Below are 22,736 nucleotides of genomic sequence, written 5' to 3'. Positions count from 1 at the left end.
TGCACAAATCAAGGACGTTTGCGCGCAGTTGCCCGTTGTGTGGGGGGCAGGCCTGGGTGCACTCCTGGACCCAAGCTCAACCAAGGTGAAAGTTTGGCCCTAGCTAGGGAGAGCTTCCTAATGTAGCATGTGCTTGACTGGGAAGTCCCAGGAGTTAAGAAGCTGAAGAACTCTGGCACCAACATCCATCCCTGCTGGCTGCTAAGTAACAGTGCTCAGTATTGCTGCAATATAAAGAATGTTCAGAGGAGTTTTTGGAATGTTTTGCCATCGTTTAGGAACCTCTGTTCAGCTCTCCCAGGTGAACTCGTGTTCGGTCTCTTAGCGATCCTTCCCAGACGGCAGGCCAGGTGGAGAATGCCCCCATTTGAAATGACAGCGGTTCAGTGCTGCTGAAAGACAAGTCAGATTTGCAACCCTTTCAAATGGGGGTGCAGCTCCTTTCATTCCTACACCGCAGTATCAGTCTAGTGGGTTTGCCTATAGAAAGACAGGCTGGGGGGGGGGTTGTTCAAGTGATCTGCTCTTTGTAGTTGGATACAGTAATGGCTTTATCCTTATACCGGCCTTTGCCAAAACACAATCCAGACAAACTCCGTGAGACCAATGTCAAAGTGGGTTTATTTCCAAGTTAATAACATATTAAGTGTCTCTTTAAACAGCAGCGCTGACCTTTATATAAATCTCTACACAAATGGTCTGCACGCTGCAGTCCCAGTATCCCGTGACGTGCCGTTTGGATCATCACTGCAGGTTACTGGAGGATTTCTTTATTAAGGGTGATCCCAATGGGAAGCAGCAAAAAGCAGGTTCAACACCCCCTGAGAGTAGAAGCAACATAAAACGTAAAGGTGCCTTTTAACAGGGAGGGAGAAGCTGTCCAGATTTCACCGCGTGTGACGTGGGCACACAGATACTCACAGCACATGCTGCCTTCTGTGGGCTCCTGGCCAAGAAACAGCTGCCACTGTCCAGAGCGCATTACATTAGTCCTGCTGACAGAGAACAGGACCGCTGGATTTCATCACCTGCTGGACTGTTTTCAAGGAGCCCCTGGCGGTGACTAGCTGGATTCGTCTGCACTAGGCTCATTCAGTCCTCGCTGACTTGTTAGATAGCGTTTCCCGCCTCCTGTTTCAGTCGCTTGCAGAGATGCTCACTGATGGCGGCCAGGGGATTGGCTTTGTACACGGGGTTTGCGATGACCTCGTGAAACCTGGCCACTTCCTCCTGTCTGAGAGAAGCAAGAGAACTCTGAATAGACTGTGCAGGTATTGCACTGACCAGCCAGAACAGGGCCGACCGGGCCGTGCCCATCTCCGCCCTGGTGCCAGGCCAACCGGGCCACACCGGCGCCAGGCCCATGCCCATCTCCACACTGGCGCCAGGCCGCGCCCATCTCCGCGCCGGCGCCGGACCGACCGGGCCGCGCCCATCTCCACACCGGCGCCAGGCCGACCGGGCAGAACGGGGCTGACTGGGCAGTAAGCCTTGTAAAGTGACTCCAGATACCACAGCAATGGGCATCCGTAAGTGCTTGCAATGAGCACAATTGTAAGTGTTGCTCTATAGGGGTTTGGGGCCCAGTGATACTTTCCCTTCTCTATAGCGAGAACTGGGGGAGTCTCCTGAAGATTTTGGAATCATTTAAAATGTTCCCCAAAAGCAAGAACTGGGACAGTTTCCTCTTCTAAAGCTACTGTCCGGAATATCAGCCCCAGCAAGAGCCTGCCAGCCTGAGACCAGCTAACACTGTGTGTGCCCCTACCAAGGACACAGCTTGGCCGGTCTGTGCAGATGGGCACTAAACGCTCACTGCAGCTGCAGGCTACTTGCAAGCCACTGATGGGATTTCTTAATTTAGTTGCTCGTTAGCTTCCAGCGTGGACAGTTACCGTGGTCAGCGCTGGCCCCATGCTCTGCCAGACCTGCCAGCTTCCCTCTGGTGAGAAATGGGCCCTGAACCAGACACACGGGGAAAGCAAGCACGTGGCACTTCTTTTCCCCAGGGCCTGGCCACTCAACGCCATGGCAGCTGCTAGCGCCAGGACACGACAGCCAGTGGGACTGGGAGGAGAACTGGCCAGTCTGCGGTCAGGCTGCAGGGAAGGAGTGCCGAAGGCTGCGGCCTAGGCCAGCAGTCCCTTAGCCCCCGAGGCAGAAGGGCGAGCTCCCCAGGACGAACTCTGGCTTGGGTGGTGCACAGGAGCAGGCATGGGCTGATTCCATCAGGAGACACAAAAGGGGCCAAGCAGGGGCCGGTCGCTGCCAGCCCCATTCTCCCTAGGTCCCTCACACTCCGTTCCGAGGGCTCCCCTGGGGCATCGGCCTCATGCCGACCCTCTGCATGGGGTCACTCAGAGGAGCCCCCCCCCCGGGGCTGTCCTTCACACCAGGGCAACGTGGGTGCCGATGCTGCCAAACCCAACTGCCCTGGGGACACGTCTGCGTGACACAAGGGGCCCATTCTCCCCAGTACACACCCCAGGGCAAACTGCGGCAGGCGAGGAACGCCCACCCCCCCCCCAGAATGCAACGGCAGGTTTGGCTTAGATGTGTGACGCTGCGCTAGGAGACCTGGAAAACCACGCCCCAGATAAACCCGACTCCTAGCAGGGCAGCCACACGGCCATGGGGAGCAGCAGGGCAGCCACGGGGAGCAGCTGCGGCGGGCGGGTGCGTGAGCGTCGCCCAAGGCAGCTGTTTCATGCATTCACTGTTAGCTGGGTACTTACAGGAGCCTGCGCTTCTGGGCCGGCTTCATTTGGTTGAAGTCGGTGGGTTCTGCCTTCGCTCTCACGTGGCTGCAGAGAGGAACAGACGGGAACAGGTTTGTAGAAGGAAAACATTTTGTCAAAAGCACCTGGCACTGGCTGCTGTCTGCAGACAGGATACCGGGCTAGACGGGCCGTTGGTCTGACCCAGTCTGGCTGTTTTACGTGCCGGATGGCGAAGGGAGGCAAAGGGATCAGCGATTCTGAAGCTGTCCCCAGTAGGGAGGCAGAGACAAATCTCTGCCATGCATGTGCCCAGCCACAAGCCCACACAGTGCGGTTCTGGGGCTAGGCCCTGCAGCGGTACGGAGAGGGGAATTCCGTGTCACAGGATGGCAGGCGGAGGCACTTCCTCACACCATCGCTCCAGTTCTGTACTCTGCAGCGGGGTCGCTTCCTATTTGTAACTAAACTAGGGGTCAAACTGCAGCAATGCCCCCCCCCCGGGGGGGGGGGGGGGCTCTGAAGTGACCTGTCCAGTTACCAGCCCCACCCACGGACGTCTCCCAGAGCCATTGTGCCGAGCTCCCGGCCGAATCCGTGGGCTCCCCAGTGAGGCAGGTGGGTCAGTGGCGTATGCGCTGGACAACCCCAAACAATGTGTGATGTTAGTGGAGGAGGGTTGGCCGGCCCAGCTGCCTTGTGTAGCTATCCAGGGAGCACGTTCCCCCAGCGCTGTGTCCGTTCCTGCACTGCCCCACTTTGGTTCAGAGCCAGCCCAGCTCCTTGGTGTTAAAGCAACAGGAGGCTCTCTCCACACATACAGCAGGGGCATAACCACCACCACAGCTTCAGCTAGGAGAGCCGGCAGTCAGACGGGAAGGGGAAGCACTGGAACAGGGAGTTCTGTCTCTGTTTAAAAGCTCTGCCGAGGATGCCGATGCCCGACTAAAGGGGTGGAAAGGTGGCACAACGTGCTTCCGCCTGGCACCAGGCCATGAGAACCAAGAGGGAACGCACTTTTAGACTTGGTTTCAGTGAGTAGCGAGGACAACAGAGAGCTGGGCATAGGCCACGAACAAATTCAGGCTGGAAGTTCGAAGAAGGTTTCTAACCATCAGAGGGGGAAGGGTCTGGAGCAGCCTCCCACTAGGAGTTTTGGGGGCAAACAACGTACTTAGTTTTAAGAGAGCTGGACAATTTTTTGGTGCAATTGCCTGATGGGGCTGCTTGTGATGGTGGGGGAAGGGCTCTGCAGCCTGGTGCTCACTTCCGGGTCATATCTTGTGTTCCTAACGCTCATGCTTCTGGGTTTCAGTCAGCCACTGACAGGGGTCAGGAAGGGCTCTTCCCCCCAGTGTATTCTGGAAGGTTTTTTTATCTCCTTCCTCTGAAGCGTCAGGGATGGCCATGGCTGGAGATAGGACACTGGCCTGGACTGGCCAGGGCTTCGAATTGGCGCCAAGCAATTCTGTGTCCCAGGTGCTTGGCTTGCTGGTTCTTGCTCACATGCTCAGGGTCTAGCTTATCGCCATAGGTGGGTTGGGAAGGAATTTTCTCCCAGGTCAGATTGGCAGGGACCCTTCCAGGTTTCACCTTCCTCTGTAGCGTGTGGGTGCGGGTCACTTGCCAGGATTACCTGGGTGTATTGCAGGGTGTTTCCCTGTCATCGGTGCACTCGGGGGGCCTCCGACTCTCTGCCTGAGGCACATCACAGTCATGTCTCAGGGGTGCTGGGTGCAGTGTGAGGGTGCTGTGTGGTGCTGCTGGCCAGTGCCAGACAGCTCGTCAGACTGGGTGACTGTGAGCCCCTTCTACACGGCATGTTCCTGAGATGTGAGCAGAGAGGCCCAGCGAAGCCTGAGCACCGTCCAGGGTTTGTGCTCACAGTGTCCCACACACAAAGCTGGGACACATCTATGCGGCTCGTAGGCGACTTTAGGGGCCTGTGCAGAGAACTGCAGGTGGCAGCTCCCTGGTGCCATGTGGGAGAGAAGAAAGCTGGAAGCCAGCCCTGGTGACCAACTGAAGGGGGCGGCATGCGTGTCTGGTATTCATGGACCATTGGGATGGCTCCTCATTACCTGGAGAGAGTCTGGTGGAATAGCAGCCTCCTGCTGTCAGAGTTACAGGGAGCCTTCGGCAGGGAGCAGTGCAGAGACAGAGTCAAGGGGGAACGAATCAAATCCCAATTAAAATACCGGGCATGTACATCCAGTGGGTAACACTGGCTCCCTGACTGGGCAGAAGAGAAGGAATGGGTGGAGGACTGTACTGGTGCCTGTATACAGATGCTGGGAGCACAAGGAACACACGAGATTTGCAGCCGGTTAACCAAGGGTCTGACCTCCTGGAGAGACTGTCTGGGTCCCGCCTACCTAGGGAGAGCCAAGGAAATCGCCCTGAGGGTGGCGCTATTTCAGAAGGCTCTGGAGAGCCGACTCGCCAGTGAAGAGAGAGGTTCATTAACAGGGAAGCTGGCTTCTGGGTGCTGCAGCTACCACCGGGAGGGGACCCGGAGGAGAGGCGCTGCAGGGGGTAAGGGGCTGGAAGGATTGGCTTACGAGAATAGATTAACCAACCACCTCTGCACAGCTTGGTGAGCTGACAGACTTTGAGACATGTCTTCGAGTCCTGGGACTGTTCCCCCAATGAGGGAATTCAATGGGCAAAGCGAGGAGTAATGGGGACCACAACAAACCAAAGCAAACGTCTGGTCTTAGGATCTGAACGTTTCCCAAGGGGGTGGGCTATTAGCCAGCGGGGCAATCCGCAAGGAAGGAACTGTCACTCAAGTCACTAAGTGTGGCCTCCCCAAAACACCTGAGCACAGACTGCAGGGCAGAGACGAGACCAACTCCATCTCCGGTCCCAGGACTCCCACCACAAGAGAGGCTGTCAGTCCCAGCCCATGTTTGGTCATGAGCTGAGCTCCTGAGCACTCTGCCAGCAACACGCACTGTAGCCAGCTGCAAAGCGTGAGCAGGGTTATTCCACTCTGGGGTCAGCAGAGAGATACAGGCAGCTGCTGGCACAAAACAGCCAGAATAAAATGGTTTGGGGGGGGGGGGACCTGCTCAAAGTTTTGAGCCCCCAACACAGCCAGAGGGGTGGGGGTTGCTCCCCCAAGACAGTCCCTTTAATACTGTCTGTACTAGCTTCCAGCAACAGCATCCCCCTGGCCTACACTGGGAAAGCCGTTTCCACTTCCCTCTTGGTCACGGTGACAGGTCTCCCAGCCCCATAGCAGCTTCCTGCGGCAGCTGTTCCTGGCCTCCTCTCCATTTCTCTGCCTCGCTTTGCTACCTTCTTCCTGTTCTCCTCCCTTTGTTCCGCCTCTCCTCTGCCCCGTATTCCTGTGTGCTCCGAAACCTGGCTCGCGTACAGCAGACACCGCAAGGTTCTCGAACGACACCATCTTCCGCATCACGTGGGACGACTGACGCACCAACACCAGCGTTCTGTCCCGAGCCCAACCCTCCAGCGTGGAAACTATGATCTCTTGAATGAGGAGTGGGGGCTGTCCACACAGCACGGTTCCTGGGGAGGTGACAGCTGACCCCCAGCTTGCTGTTCAGAGCCACCGGCCAGAATGTGGTGTAACGCGACAGTCATTCGTCATGTTCCACAGACAGGACTCCGAACTCGGGAGGGGAACAAAGAGCAAACGCAGATAAACTCCTACAGCGGCACAGTCAGCTTGACACACGCACGCAGGGTGTACGTAACATTGCACTGCCACATCCACTATTGTTAAAGGAACCTCAAAAGCTACAGTCCGCAGAGGAGAGGACACGTCTCCATGTGCTCAGGGTATTTACGCTGTGTACGGGACAGCACCTTGTGAGCAGTAAATTCCTCCCTTTCCCTGTCACTGTCCCCTGTTTACCTGGGTCTCTGACAGCAGCAGGGATAGAAAACATTTGTTTTTTAAAGTGTGATTGCAAAGCTACAAACGCAGACAGGGAGGGTTCAGACAGAGGCTGGGCCTGTTCTAAACCTACTTCACACTCAGTTTCTGAAAGGATTAGCTTTGAAGTTGGTATCTCTCCAGGAAACAAATCCCATTTAAAGGAAAGTGTTCCTAGAAACACCAGCCTCTGAAAGCACAACACCTACTGGAGGCAGAATTGCTCCTCACAGCTTCTCTCTGGGCATTTCCCAGGAGAATCCAGCAGTTCCTGAGAATGCACAATTCTGCCAGAAATTGCAGCAGTTCTGTTTGCAGGCATACTAGGCTTCTGACCCATGAGATAGAATCTCAGAAACATGGGGCTGGAAGGGTCTCGAGAAGTCAGCAAGTCCAGCCCCCTGGGCTGAGGCAGAACCAAGTCAACTTAGACCATCCCTGGCAGGTCTAACCTGTTCTTAAAACCCTCCAGTGACGGGGATTCCACAACCTCCCTGGGAAGCCTGGCCCAGCACTAAACTATCCCTGGAGTTAGAAAGCTTTTCCTGCTATCTATCCTAAATCCCCCTGGCTGCAGTAAGCCCATTAGTTCTTGTCCTGCCTTCAGTGGACATGGATGAAACAATTGATCCCCATCCTCTTTATAACAGCCCTTAACGTATTTGAAGACTTATCAAGCCCCCCCTTAGTCATCTCCTCTCAAGGCTGAACATGCCCAATTTTTTAACCTCTTCTCATGGGTCAGGTTTTCTAAGCCTTTGATAATTTTTGTGGTTCTCTCCCAGACTCCAATCTGGCCATCTCTCTGTCCTCAGGCTAAGACCTCACCAGGGCGGAGTCCATGGGACGATGCAACACTCCTGTTCGGACAACCCAGAACAATATTAGCCCTTTTCGCAATGGGTTTGCCAGCTATAGTGCCCGGGAAGGGCTTGTTCCCCACTCCAGCAGTGCGGGGCTGAGATGCCGGTCGGCTTACGCAGCCTTGTTTCGTTACACTTTGTTGCCTTCATTCATTATAAATGAGAATAAAAACCTCACTGTGCTGCTCTCTTACCCAGCAGGAGATCAAATTCCTGGAGAAGCTAATCTTTTATTAATAACGCTGACAAATCACTGGAGTATTACCCTGCATTTATGCAATGCTTCGAATCCTATCAAAGCCTCTTCTGGTGATTTCAAACAACCACATGCGCACCGGCACAACATGGGGAGAGCCCGAGCTGGAGTGGGGGCTCTTCCCATGGATGGCAGGCCGAGCTGCTGTTCCTCCATGCCACTGACCCTGCCTGGGGAGCAGGCAAGTAAATTGTGGCTGGGCTGCCCAGAAGCTCTACAGCATCAGCACATCGGCCAGCTGGCTGGCCCTGCCCCCCCCTGCATCAGCTGCACTGGCTGGCCTGGAATTCCCCTGCCAGAGTGGGGCTGCTGGGGGCTGGTTTTCAAAGGCACAGCTACAAGTTAGTTGCCTAATTGCTCCCGGTGCCTCTGAAAACCTCCCCTTTCAGAGGGAGCAGCAGAGAGGCGGTCTGCGTAGGTGGGGAGCAGCCCAATTCAGCATTCCCTTCCGACTAGCCCTGGACCATCATGAGAGCTTGTGCTCGTGGGGTCTCCAGCCTCGCTCCGTGTGCAGAGATTCGAGTGCTTCGCCAAGCCGTCTTTGTAAACCCCTGCCCGTTATGGTAAATGCACATTCCCGGCAGAGCGTGTGCCGATGGGGATATGGTTACATAGAGCATGAATGCTTCTCTCCCCGATTTGGTACTCACAAGAACCCCCCGACACACATAACATCAGGGAGGGAACAGACACTGGTCAAAGGTCACGGCTGGCCTGGGGAGACAGGCACTGTGTTAGAGAGAAGTCCCAGGGACAGTTCCACACGTGCAGAGAGTAGGGTGGGAATTCAGAGAAAGCTCAGATGGTCAGAAGAACAGGAATGCGCACGACTGCTCCAAGAGAGGCTGGCTGCTGCCAAAGGAAGCCCCTTGTCTGTCTCTGCCCAGCTCGGCAGAGTCAGCTACAAGCGGCGCCCTTTCAGCCGGGAATGCCAGCCCTAATTCATCGGGCACTTCTGTGACGGACCCACCCCCAGCATGTCCCTGGGGACCTGGGCGGAAATCCCACGCTGCTGTTACGGCCAACGGAACACGCTCTCGCATTAAACAGTCGCCCGCGCGTGGCAGGAGCCGCAGCACGGCTGCCTGTCCTGCCTTCGGGGCTAGCTTCAGAAGCATTTGGTTGTTCAAAGTCTGCTCCTGCTGCTGCAAACCCTGCTCGTCTCCCCGTGCTGGGCCACACCAGCCTCCCTCTCCCCCCAGCAAGCGACACTCGGTGCCCACAGGGACGCACCACGTCACCCTGGACACCCAGGCGTGCTGCTGCCACGTGTTTCATGCAGAGCAGAGAGCACGGACAGTCAGAGGGACTGAGCGAGGGGGGCGGCCCACTGTGTGCAGCTGGCGGTGCCATGACAACGGTACCTGCTGCAGGACGTAGCAAAATAAAGCAGCCCACCAGACGGTACCTACGTCTTGGGCTGCTTCCTGGCCTTGCTGGTCGTGGTCAGTTCGGAGAGTTCAGGCAGGGCTTCCATCAAAGGCTGCATGTCTCCCACCACCGGCGTCGCTTTCCGCTTTGCCTCGGCTTTTTGCTTCTGTCTGGCCAGCTTCACACCTTCTATTTCTGAGTCAGAAACAAGACCGTAAAGAGATTGTCAATTTCCAAGCACCCTAACCCCAGCTAAGGGAGGACAAATATGATTTAGATAATGGCCTATACCAGTGGTTCTCAAACTTTTGTACTGGTGACCCCTTTCACATAGCAAGCCTCTGAGTGTGGACCCCCCCCCTATAAATTACAAACACTTGTTTATATATTTAACACCATTATAAATCCTGGATAGAAAGCGGGGTTTGGGGTGGAGGCTGACAGCTCGCGACCCCCCATGCAATAGCCTCATGACCCCCTGAGGGGTCCCAACCCCCAGTTTGAGAACCCCTGGCCTAGAGAGTACACTTAGAAAGTTTGCGGACGATACCAAGCAGGCACTTTGGAGGATAGGATTAAAATTCAGAATGATCTGGACAAACTGGAGAAATGGTCTGAAATAAATAGGATGAAATTCAATAAGAACAAATGCAAACTACTGCATTTAGGAAGGAACAATCAGTTGCACACATACCAAACGGGAAATGACTGCCTAGGAAGAAGTGCTGCAGAAAGGGATCTGGGGGTCATAGGGGACCACAAACTAAATATGAGTCAACAGTGTCACACTGTTGTAAAAAAATCAAACATCATTCTGGGATGTATTAGCAGGAGTATTGTAAGCAAAACACGAGAAGTAATTGTTCCACTATACTCTGCGCTGACTAGGCCTCAACTGGAGTATTGTGTCCAGTTCTGAGTGCCACGTTACAGGAAAGATGTGGACAAATTGGAGAAAGTCCAGAGAAGAGCAACAAAAATGATGAAAGGCCTACAAAACATGACCTATTAGGGAAGATTGAAAAAATTGGGTTTGTTTAGTCTGGAGAAGGGAAGACAGAGGGGACATGATAACAGTTTTCAAGCACATAAAAGGTTGTTATAAAGAAGAGACTGACAAATTGTTCTCCTCTACTGAGGACAAGACAAGAAGCAATGGGTTTAAATTGCAGCAAGGATGGTTTAGGTCTAGGTCACACATTAGGAAAAATTTCCTAACTGTCAGGCTGGTTAAGCCCTGGAACAAAGTGCGTTGGGAGGTTGGCTAGTGAGAGAACTGTACTTCCCTCCCACGCACAGCGAGGGGGTGACCTGCTAAGAGTGGGGAAGAGGAGCACCAAAGACCTGAAATTAAACCAATGTGCTAGAATTACATGGACCCTCCAGTGAGATTGGAGAGAGGAAGGGGAGGATCCAGGTTTGGCCTCCCATCACTGTACCCATGAACCTGACTGACTCTGGCTTTATTTACAAGGGGAAGGAAGGTCTTGTGGCACGTGCACTGGGCCGGGACTCACAAGACCCAGGTTCAATTCTTGGCTCATGACCCAGGTTCAATTCTTGTTGACCGAAATGCAGCATTTGCATGCCAGGCACCCTGCGTGAGTGCAGAGCCCGGGGCCCTCGGCGCAGGCAGTGCGCCCAAGAACACGGGGGCTGGTGATGAATTGAAAGCATCTGAGCTGCGCCACGGGACTGTTCCAGTGCTGTGTGACTCGGCCCCGTCGCTGCAGGGAGATGGGGGGCTCTCATCAGCTGTGCTCTCCTTCCTACTCCCCAGCTGGCTGCAGCGCAGGGAGAGGGTCATGGGAGCGCCTCCCCTGCCCACGGCCCTGCAAGGCTGCGGGAGCCCAGGGAGAGCAGGCTCTGCCCCTAGCAGGGGATCCAGCTGGGGAGAGGAGAACCAGGTGGCACTGGGACCCAAAGCACACAACCCAGGTGGGGGCTCCTGTCCCTGCAGCGTAGGGGCTGGCTAGGCACTCTCTGACCCCCTGGGTCTCCCCCACAGCAGGGGACTCCCCAGGAGGGAGCTTCGTAGAAAGTTTCTGCTTCCTTCGCATTTTCTGAGTGATTCAAAGGCTGTGGAACCTGCCTACAGTATCGACTGTGGCCTTGACCTTCGAGATAGCGCATCTTGTGTCCAGGCTGAGAGTCAGCCAGTCAGCGCAGTTGCACTGCATGGCCCTGATACTTCTACGCCAGTAATCTTGTGGGCCAACCTTTTAATCATTTTCTCTTGTTCGCTGAACCAGTGAGGGGCTTGGGTCTCTACCATCAACAGCTGGGTGAGCTGGGATTTCTGCAACGCACAGAGGTTTATGAGAAATCTGGATTGTAAACACTGCTCCTTGCAGGCGGCTCTGCCAGGGGCCCTGGTTTCTGTTCTGCACCATTTCTTTTTTTGGTCTGGCTTTCTGGAGCTGGGCTACTTCACAGTGCTACCATGCATTACGCGTCTGAAACCCCCCTGAATTCTTCTTCTATGAAATCTTCTTCAGTAACGGGACCATGCGCGCGTCTCATGGCCAAAGCTTTGCATCAGTTTTTCCTTGAGTCTCTTTCTTATGATTTATTTCTGTTGGAATGGAATATGCGCGGAGAGTTTTGCATTACACTATTGAGCTGAGATTCACTGCACTGGGTTCTGGGACGGGATGCCAAAAAATGCAGGGAGAAAGGGCACCCAAGGAAAACAAGAGATAGTTAAAGAAAAATATTTCATCCCAAGATTACAAAAAACAAACAAAAAAGAACCAGTAGCAAATTGGTCCCCACCACATGTAAGGGGTTTTTTAAGAGGATAATCCTGGTGGCTTTGCAGGGAACAATGTAATAAACAGTGTCTGAGATGAATTAACTGCTCAAGTGAAGCCCAGATATTTACTCCAGCTCAGAGCCATTTACTGCACGTAGCCTATACCACACTGATGCTGTGCTGCTTGTTTTCTTGGATTTCCCCAGGGGCTGGGAGTAAAGACGGATTGACTGATCAAGGGCTAGTCTCAAGCCTTGGAGTGAAAGAAGTGATGGACACACATCAGGTAAAGCTCATCAGAGTAGCTGGTGAAGCAGCGACATCTGGGGGCTGTTCAGGATGGCTTATTTAAACTAAAAAGAACAAGGAGTACTTGTGGCACCTTAGAGACTAACAAATGTATTTAAGCATAAGCTTTCGTGGGCTAAAAGCCACTTCTCTTCGACAGGAGTTCAGGGAAGCACTGACACGTTTTCAGCTCCCCTGTAAGCCAATGGGATGTAAGGATACACTCCAAGTTAAACAAGTGCTTACCTGCTTTCCTGAATCCAGGCCTCTATTAGTGCCGGGGCTAAAAGAACTAGTGTTCCCGAGCTCCAGGAACCCGGCTATGCAATCAAGAGAGGACACAATGGCTTCATGCAGCAAAGCAAGTTACCCAAGCAAAGAGTAAATCCCAGGCAGTGGGATGGACACGAGAAATTGCCGACTCTGGGACACAGAAATGAGAGAAGCAGCCAGGGAGGGGTTGAAAAGTTCCTGTGAAACTCTGGAGGACGCCTCGCAACGTGCTTGAGGCAAGAGATGACCACATCCAAGCAGGACCTTCGCATCACTACTTCTAAGAGCCCGGCAATGCGATAGCTCCCCAAACCCTGGGCCAAGGGGGTCCTGGCCCTTTGCTTGGCTCGGTTACTCCTGGGAGCGAATCCCTCAGGCACACCGCACACTTGGCTTAACTCACAAACCCCGTGTGAACCTGCCATCGTGTAAAGAGTTTGGGGAATTAAGAGCAAAGCTTTAGATTCTGAAGCAACAGCAGCAGGGTTTAGTCCTCAGTAGTTGTCATAACAAACAACACGGAACCAGGACTGGCCCATCAATTGCGCGGGGGGGGGAGAGGGGGAGGGAGGGGAGGAGCTGTGCCTGCGCCTGACCCAAGAGTGACTCCTTGGTTATTCATAGGAACCCCCCTTCCCTTGAGCCCCACCCCCCCCACAAAACCAGGGGTCCTGGGACCAGGGGCTGCATGTAAAGTCCCCTCTGCCAGTAACCCGAACAGCCAGCCAGCAGACAAACCCCACGGGGAGTTCCAGGGGGTGCAGGGAAGGCAAGACAAACACCTCGCTGCTTATCTGGAAAGAATGGACACTGCCAAAATCCCATCCAGCTAAATAACAAAAAGAGCTTAAACGTGGAAAAACCCTACAGAGACTTCACTGACCAGAGCAAGCCATTGCCCCTGCTGAGCCAGGAACGGCGCCAGCTCATGCCCCCTGTGGCTGAGGTCACCAATTCACAGGCATTTCCTGGTCCCATCTGCTGGATGAGGTCACACTGCCCAGCGTCTGGACAACTCGGGTCATGTAGGAGAATGGTACAGATCTCCCCCAGCTGGGGCTAAGGTGAAGCCTGTTAGAGCAGGGGTAGGCAAACTTTTTGGCCTGAGGGCCACATCTGGGTATGGAAATTGTATGGCAGGCCATGAATGCTCACGAAAATGGGGTTGGGATGCAGGAGGGGGTGCAGGCTCTGGCGTGGGGCTAGAAAGGAGTTCAGGGTGCTGGAGGGGGCTCCGGGCTGAGGCAGGGGGTTGGGGTGCAGGGGTGAGGGTTCCGGCTGGAGATGCGGGCTCTGGGGATGAAGGGTTTGGGGTGCAGGAGGGTGCTCCGGGCTGGAATCGAGAGGTTCAAAGGGTGGGAGGGGGATCAGGGCTGGGGCAGGGGGTTGGGGCACGGGAGGGGCTCAGGGATGCAGGCTCCAGGCGGCGCTTACCTCAAGCAGCTCCCAGAAGCAGCAGCAGCATGTGCCCCCTCCAGCTCCTACGCAGAGGTGTGGCCAGGCGCCTCTGCACACTGCCCCACCTGCAGGCGCCACCCCTGCAGCTCCCATTGGCCACAGTTCCCAGCCAATGGGTGCTGCGGGGGCGGCGCTTGGGGCAGGGGCAGCGCACAGAGCCTCCTGGCTGCCCCTAAACATAGGAGCCAGAGGGGGGACATGCTGCTGCATCTGGGAGCTGCGCGGTCTGGTCCCCGACCCCACTCCCTGGCTGGAGCACAGGAGGCCCCAGACTCTGCTCCCCAGCGGGAGCTCGAGGGCCGGATTAAATCGGCTGGCGGGCCAGATGTGGCCCACCCCTGTGTTAGAGTGCACAGCCAAGTGCCAAGGAGAGCAGTGTTCCTAATAGAACCCTGCAGCCTGGCATTTAAAGTGCTCTGGCCTTACAGGCCAAACTCAGCACAAAGTAGAGCTGCCAACAAGGGAGCTCACGCCTCTGAGCTTCTGGGAGAGACCAGCAGCAAACCTAACTCCTCCCAGGGCTGGGAAAAACACACAGGTTGTGTCTTCCCATATTTTCCACATGCGCCATGCAGGACTCTCGGAGAGACAGCATTTCCCAGCACTCACTGCTCTCTGGGACAGGCAGAGAATCGCTGGGAATTATCTCCAGCCAGCCGTGTCCCCAACGTGGGAGAGAGGAGGGGGCTTCCCACCCACCCAGCTGACGGAACGCCAGTCTCGGGCCCTCAGAGCGGACTCAGCAGTCAGGGTTTTCCCCAAGCCACACAGCGCCTCCCTGAGTCCGCTTCCTCTCCCTCAGCGACTGCACCTGCCTGGCCCCCAGGGATCATTCTTGGGCTCACGAGGTTTCACTTTCTAAGCCTCAAAGGGCCAGTACACTGTGCTCCATGTGGCACGTACGTTGTTTCGGAAGCAGTGCAATGCAGGGCTTCTCCTGGCCCACTGACGAGACAACCACCCTGACAGCGGGATCTTATCGAGGGGATACTTACTCTGCAGCCACCTGTCCTTTCGCAGCTTCATTTTTTCTCTTTTCGACAGGAGTGTTTTTTCTTCTACACCTGAAAAATAAGAACACACGGCAGTCTGAGCGGTGCTTCCCTACGCGGCTTTTCCAGCTCGCCCCCCGGGAGGTCAATGGATGTACTCCAACGGAACAGGCCAGACGACCTGCAATGAGAGTTCTGCTCAACCTTTGCCACTTGTGTCATTAAGGACGCTGGAGAGGCTGGGTACTGGTGGATGGCAATACAGCATCTTGTGAAACCATCATTCCAAAATTCGTGACAGTTGGTTCCAACGGACCGATCTGAAGGACAGAGTATCAAGGAGGGTCACATTTTCAAAAAAGCCCAGGGCCATATTTTCTAGTGCTGAGCACCCACAATCTGGGCCCGTGTTTCAGAAGATCTCAGGAGCGCGGCACACTGAAAGCAATGACAATCTGGCCCTTGTGCAGGGGCCTACACGGGAAGAGAATGCTGGTGAAAACCTGGACGCCATTGTGGGTGCCGAGCACTTCGCTGGTATCAACGGGTGCAGAGGTGTCTAGTAGGATCGCCACCAGGGGCCAGGTTAGGCCTGGTTTTACTTCACACTTGCACTGATGGTCTAGAAAAAGCATGTGAACAGCGTGTTACTATATTGGGAGGGGTCAAAGAGACCAATGAGGACAGAGCAATGATTCAAAGGGAGCTTGGGAGAAACTAGAAAATTACTTTCAAAACTGGAAATATACAAACTGATGGGCCTGAGAAAAACAATGCCAGCGACACACAGTCAAAGGGGCAGAGAAACTGACCAAGCAGCAGCACTGAGACCTTCAGGGATGTGAACAGCAAACCACAAATGAGCTTCTAATAAGATGTAGCAGCCAGAGAAGCCCATGGGATTTGGGACTGCACAGACAGAGGCATCCTGAGACTACACCTAGTTAGTGTTGCCTTCAAACCCCAGGAAGAACTCAACAAGTTATTCAGAGAAGAGCTGCAAACATGATGAACACGGACTTGCTCGTAAGGAAACGCTGCAGACTCGGACTTAGCTTGGCTCGATGGGGAAGCACTACAACTATGTGTAAGCACTTGAAGAGCTCAAACAAGAAGGGAGGAGAGGAAAGGTCTAGGACTGCCAGAGGGGTGTAATGAGCAGGAATGGGAAACATTCAGAGGGGAAACTGAGCTTGGTAAGCAAGAAGACTTCCTTAAAGCAAAGTCTGCTACTGCTGTGCCATTAAAGTCTCCAAGGGAAGGGGTGGAAGCCCTATTTCCTGAGACATCCAACACTAGACTGGACAAAGCGCTCAGTAGTGTACTACAGGGAACAAACGTGAGCTAGGGAGGGGGCAGCACATTACAAACACACAGGTTTATCCACTGCTCAGAGCTATGACACACATTAGGTAGCGAGGCAAGAAATGACTTTGCAAGACACTGCGAGATGACTTGAGAGGGACAGAGGTGCAATCATCCCCTAGAAACACATTCCCTGCTTGTCCTGGCCTGACACTACCAAATGGATCTATCGATACATTTAGACTGAGAAGGCAGCATGGCCCGCTGGCTGTGCCACTGGACTGGGAGTCCGGAGACCTCATTCGATTCCCATCTCTATCACTGACCTGCTGTGTGACCTTGGACAAGTCTCTTACCTCTGAGTGCCTGTTTCCCTCCCCCCAGCCTTGTCTGTCTTCTCCAGTTACACCGCGAGCTCTTTGGGAAAAAGGGGCTACCCCTTACTCTGAGTCTAGGACAATGGGGTCTTGGTGGCGGCAGCTACGCACTAATTAATAACAATAATCTGTGTGCCTAAAAGCGAGGCCGACAGCCAGTCATCCAGCTGAAAATGAATGTCTGCATTCTGAAGTCTAGTACTGCAGAAAACAAACCCACCTCAAGTGCTGTCTATTACAGGAACTGGAGAATTTTACCTTATGGCAAGAGAGGAAAACCTGACTACAATCAGCTTCCCACAAAAGCAGCTATGGTGCATGTTCGTCCCAGGATGGACCATAGCCCTAGGAATGTTGACAGAGGACGAACTTTGCGTGCTGATGAGTTATTTGCTTCGTAAGTGTTTGCTGCCTCTCCCATGTAGAGGAACTATTCTTAAACATGGAAAAAATATATAACAGGCGATTTACAACCTCCCTCTTTTCCCACAGATGGATCAACCCAATAGGATTTCACAGAAATGTAGTAGGGTTCTGTCAACAATTCTCTAAAAGCCTATACAATTCAACAGAAGACAATGTTTCTGCAGTTTTGTTTAAACCATCCTGTAGAATTTTAAGGCAGGGATATAATTTTAAATGAAATTTTATAGTGTTAAAAAAAAAATATCTATAGAATGTAATGATACCTTTTTCTATCAAGACTTTCCGACAGGGGCTAGACTTTAAAAATAAACCCAGGTTCTATAGAAAGAGGAAATAAATATTTTGGTATTTCAGACTTTGACAACTTAAATCAGGCTTCAATTAGATCAGGTTTTTGTTTTCAAATTGCATTTTCCTGTGGCTAAAACACAAACCAAAACCCCACATTACATTCACTGCAGTTACCGAAGGCTGAGAAATAAAGCCCTCTCTGGACACTGCAGTGTGTTCACTATGGTTAGGATCATAGGGTGGTATTTGTCATGGCTGAAGAAGTTAACATCAATGTCTTTGTCTCTTGACTAAAACATCCGATAAAGCTGTGACATTCCCCTGGGTACAATCTGGACTGCTGAACAGCTGTGTCCCCTCGATTCTCTAACCTGGAGGGCCTTTTCCGCTGCTTCGCTGTGAGAACCACTACTCCTGGCCTGCTCCCACACAGCCTTGAGCATGTAAACCACTCCCAGCTGAGTTATCTACGAGTGCTCTAGCCAGCCACTCCTTACATTGCAAAGTGACACCAGCAAATTCCCAGTCCCAGACTGGTCTCCAGAAATGCATGTATTGTGCTGCCCAGCTCTTTCCTTCTGAACAACACAAGCTCATAGAAAGTCCGTCATTTCATTAATAGAAAATAATATGCACAAACCCTGTTATCTCAAATGAAGTTTCCCAAACGCTTCAGTACAAACACATACTGGTTTAGATAAAACAATAAAACAAGTTTAACAACAGCAAGTTAGATTTTAAGTGATTACAAGTAATGAGGCATAAAAGGCAGAACTGGTTACAAAGAACTAAAAGGTAAAACGAAAACTAATACCGAACTTTACTAGTTAAGTGAAATCAAAGCAAAAGGGGTTTCTCTCGCCACATGCTTACAGCCGTCTGGCTGGAGTCCTTCAGCCAGAACCCGTCCCCCAGTTCAGTGGTGCTTCCTTTGTCTTTCAATTGCTGTTGGTGCCATGAATAGAAATGAGGGGAGAGAGGCAATCTGAGGAGTTTGCTCCCCTTTCTTACAGCATTTCTCTTCTTTGAGAACCATCTCCAGCTGGGGTTCAGGCGACAGCAAGCCTGTGGGATGGGAACTTCCAGCTGTTTCTTTGCCAACATGTAAATTTCTCGCTCACACCCTTTTTCCTGACAAAGAATGGCCGCTTAACCAGGTGATAGTCCATTTGATTATTCTGACACCTGGCCGAGGTGCTGGCTAGCCTTTTGTCTCTGAGGAACTGGGTTTAAAACTGATTCCCTAGACTTGGAACATGTCTTCTACAGTAGAATTTCATAACTTTACATACAATGTTGCTGTACATATTTTACCAAGACAATAATGTTCAGCAGATAATGAGTTTTCAAAAGATACCTCACATAGCATACTTTGTACAAAATTTATCACAGTCTTGTAAAAAGGATGAACATAAAGGTACAGACAGTCACAAAAGCACACTGTGTTCACTGCTGGGTACACATTTAGCCCTTGAACCTGTACACACTAAAGTTCAGCATGTGACTAGCCCCATTGGCTTTTGTGGGCCTGCCTATGTGCATAAAGCCAAGCACATGGATATGCCTACAGGATTGAGGCCTTGATCTGTTGTTTCACCTACTTATGCTCCCACTGACTGATTTCCAGACACTGCTTCCTTGCTCTAAGTACTTGTGACTACAGCACCAGGAAAGCAAGAGTGAATCACTAGAACAGGATGGAATGTGAATAATAAAACATATCCCAACGATTGCTGAACAACTGCCCAGACTTGACAAACACGCACTTAACATTCATTGCTGGCTAATACTGACCGAACGGTTCTGTATTTCAGTGGTGGTTTTTTCCTGTCTGAAAACATGTTCATTACTTCACTGGAAAACAGCGCCTGGTATGATTCGTTAATGAGAAAGACCACAACCAGCTGGCTAGTTCTAGTAATAACAGTAATTCAGATATTTATTTATTTTTGTCAAACTGAAGCAGAATATTTAAGGAAACGCAAAAGCTGCCTGCTTGGCCGAATTATAGGGCTCCCTGCACAAAGTCCCAACAGGAAATTACTCACAGACTGGAGAGAAAATAATCCAATGGACAGAAAGCAAAGTCTCTCTAAAGTGTTGAGGCTTTTTATCCTGAAATGTAAATACCTTAATTAGCCAGAAACACGAGGAATCCCACGATGTTAGCGCCACGTTAGATCCCAGAGCTAAACCAGCAGCACCAGGTCACACAGCAGCAATGTTAACTCCATCCCACTCCACGCTCCGTAGACAGTTTGTGATCAGCAGGAATTTAAACTGCAGGGCCCCCGCCTGCAGCTGGACCTTTGAGCCCACATGGAGCCAGTAATGTCCACGGGAGAAATCGTCTGTTTATGCTGAACTGAAGGCAGGACCGGGACCTGGGAAGCCATCCTCTGAGCCATGCATGCACTGGCCTGGGCGGGGCTCCCCCTGTCAGTGTTAATACCCCCTGAATATACATTGTATTCAACGAGCGATCAGGTGTTAAAGTTGCACAGATACAGACGCAAGCCAGGAATTGCCAGTATTAAAGGCTATATGGGCAAACAATTAAAATATAATAAAACACAACATTTTTCTGTCACTTTATCTGGACACGTGTAGCGTCTTCTACTCCTGCGTGCTGCCTTGTGCAGGCCAGAGTTCATGAGAGTCATTTACGCCCGGGACAGGCAGTGAATGAGGCAGGGCTCTCGTCAGCTGGGGCTGTCCTCTTCTGCTGGATGCCAAGGCATTTTTGGGGGGTGGAGAGAAGGGGAAACATTTATCTAGGTTTACTTCACTGAAACAGCTGCAACCTCTCTCCTGTGCACTGTCCCCACCTCAGCACCTGTGCAGTGAATGGTGAATGTTCAGCATGACCACGAGGGCACAGAACAAGCAGGCGAGACAGCCTGGCATTCACCCCGACCCTGGCATGTTGGAGCTCTGATCTCTATGTGGTGTGAGAAGAGGGACTGGGACAGGCTCCACAGAGTCGAACCCTTGGCAGCTCTGACTTCAGATCATCACATCTGGAGAAACGATTCACAAGAAGAGGGGAGAGCGCAGGGACGTGCCAGAAGCCCTCAATCCTGCTGTGCCAGCAGGAATCATCTGTCAGAACTGGCATCATCTTGTTGCATCGCCAGGTGGACCTCCAATGCACCCGTCACTGTCTTGAGACTGACCCTGTGAGCAACAGCCCGCTGCCCACACTGCCATGTCCCCTTCAGATCCTCTCCCTGCCAGGAGACTGCCAGCAGAGACAGACGGTCTCCTGCATTCCTGGGGGATTACGGAAGATCTTGAGAATTCAAGAAAGTCCGAGGACGAGTAGCTGACTGTCTTACCAGGGCAGAATAAACCCCTGACACAAGCTGCTGGGTTGGGCCGTCTGCCTGGCCCTTCGCAGGACTGCTTGTTCTTGCTCTGTGTGGCTATTTCATTGCTGTCACGCGTTGTTCTTCAGATACACGTTTGCTCTTCCTGCCCATTTCAGGAAGGGGGATGTGGAGTCAGCTGTGCACATGCAGAGTGAACACTTGGGGGGACAGCGCGGGGAGGTACGCGTCTGTGTACGCGTCTGTGTACGCAGCAAAGGCATTCGGCCCAACCCTGCTGTGCCATCTCTACAGCCCCGTAGGGGCGCCTGATGCTGGGCAGAGGGGGGCAGCTCCCCACAACTCCTCACCGTCCCACCCTGGGCAGGGCTGTTACCCTAACGCGCTCACGTGCCCGCTCCCCAAAATGGCTTCCTTTGAGTGTGGATGCCAAGGTGCCCGGGATAAAAGCAGGCAGGGTGAGGGGACAGCACAAAGGGGGTGTGTCTCTATCTGCTCATGGGGAGCATGCTCAGAAGCACAGACTTACACCTTTGTATCCTGCCAAACCAAGCTTGGCCCTCTTGCGAAATACTGGCTATCTATTCCCCTCTGTATTCCCACCACGCCCACCCAGCACACATGGGTGTGCCAAGCCACAGAAAGTCTTCAGGGCCAGTTCTCCCTGGGGAGTTGAGTGTGCACGTATGTTAGTGAGCAGCTCAAATCCAGGACGGAAGAGTTGGGCTTTAGATAAGCTTCTAGGAGTCTGGAAGATTCTCCAGACCGACAGGGGTACCCTATCAGCCCCCAGGAACCTCCTTCCCACTACACCCCACCCATACAATATTCCCCAGCAGTGGTCGGCTACTTGCTGAAGACCAGTAAGGAGCAAAGCGCTGCTTGGCCTGCTACTTTCTTGTAGGGTTTGGTGGTGGGAGGAGGGGAGAGTCACCCTGTTCCCCCCACACACTCCATAACCTTCTGGAGCAGAGCTGCCCCCTCTCTTCTGGACTCCACACACATAGGGGCCATATGAAGGGTCCCACATCTCTCTTCTCCAAGGTCTTTCCCCCCCACCCTACAGGTGCTCATTTCTTTGTCTCCTCCCTCCTCAATTCTGGGGCACCCCCCCCCAGTCTCTCCCCATTCCTGAAATCGGGGGGAGCTGGGTCCCTCCATCTTCATTCAAATCAGATGTTGCTGAAAAGATCTGCTCAGACTTCAACAATAAAATCTCTCTCCTTCAGGCAAAGCTAAGCCTGGGAACTTCAGCCCAAGACCCAATACCATGAATGAGAAGCAGGCGAAAACAGCGGATGGAATAACAATATGTCACGCCATCTAGGTAGCGAATGCTACTAGACCCTGCCTCTCGGGACACCTCAGCGATGTTGGAGTCTCACTCCAGGATGCACGGCTGCAGGAGGGGCCTGTGATACAGGAGGGCCAGGGAGCAGTGGGAGAGTGGTAGAAGGGAAGTATATAAACCCTAGGCTAATTAAGGCGTGGTTCCCTGTAGACTAGGGAGAGTTGCTACAGGTTAATTGGAGCACCTGTAGTCAATTAAGGCCCTGTTAGCAACCTAATAAAACCCCCTGCTTCAGGCAGTCAGGGGAGAAGGAGGAAGGAGTTGGAGGTGTGCTGTGAGACTTGGAAGATCAGAAAACCGGAGTAAGGGAGACTCTGCCCCAGCAGGGGAGGGAGACTCCCCCCCCCAGTGTTTAAGGACCAAAGGTACCCCACCCAAGGGGGAAGAGGGTAAGAACCCACAGGGGTTGAGAGGAGCTGGGACTCAGAGTGAGGAGCAAACCTAGACCCCTCCCCCGTTTCCCTCCTTTACCACTTTCCCAGGCCACTAGTAGGACCCTCGGTGCCCCAAGAGCAGGGGCAAGGGGTGGCATCTTAGCCCCCCGCCAAGAAAAGCGCAGGATCCACCATACTACATCAGCCATCTTGTCACAGGCCCGAGAACTATATGAGCCCACAGAGTGACCCATAGTTGGCTTGTTCTTCAGTGCACAAGCAAGGCTTCAGTGACTGCTGTTGCCAGAATCTGCTGCTGCAGCCATGACCCTCACCTCCATATTCAAGCCAACAGCCCCCACAGTGTGCTCCATGCTACGCAAGTTACACAACTTGCTTCTGG

At 52.9% G+C, this 22,736-nt stretch overlaps 1 protein-coding gene across 1 annotated transcript in view; it reads right to left on the bottom strand.

The window, feature by feature from the left end:
• Nucleotides 1-607: 607 nt before the first annotated feature.
• The window catches only part of SLX9 (SLX9 ribosome biogenesis factor), a 119,537-nt gene continuing 97,408 nt past the window's right edge, over nt 608-22,736 (bottom strand). Inside the window, exons 3-6 of the mRNA XM_065413610.1 lie at nt 14,884-14,952; nt 9,156-9,309; nt 2,736-2,804; nt 608-1,234 (exon numbers count right to left, since the gene is read on the bottom strand). Of these exons, the coding sequence (XP_065269682.1) occupies nt 1,111-1,234; nt 2,736-2,804; nt 9,156-9,309; nt 14,884-14,952 (416 nt within the window). The 3' untranslated portion in view covers nt 608-1,110. The remainder of the gene's footprint in view (nt 1,235-2,735; nt 2,805-9,155; nt 9,310-14,883; nt 14,953-22,736) is intronic.

Source organism: Emys orbicularis, chromosome 11 (genome assembly GCF_028017835.1).
Source record: "Emys orbicularis isolate rEmyOrb1 chromosome 11, rEmyOrb1.hap1, whole genome shotgun sequence".
NCBI lineage: Eukaryota > Metazoa > Chordata > Testudines > Emydidae > Emys > Emys orbicularis.
Note: the sequence above shows the minus strand (reverse complement) of the source record. Positions and strands in the feature narration are given on the sequence as shown.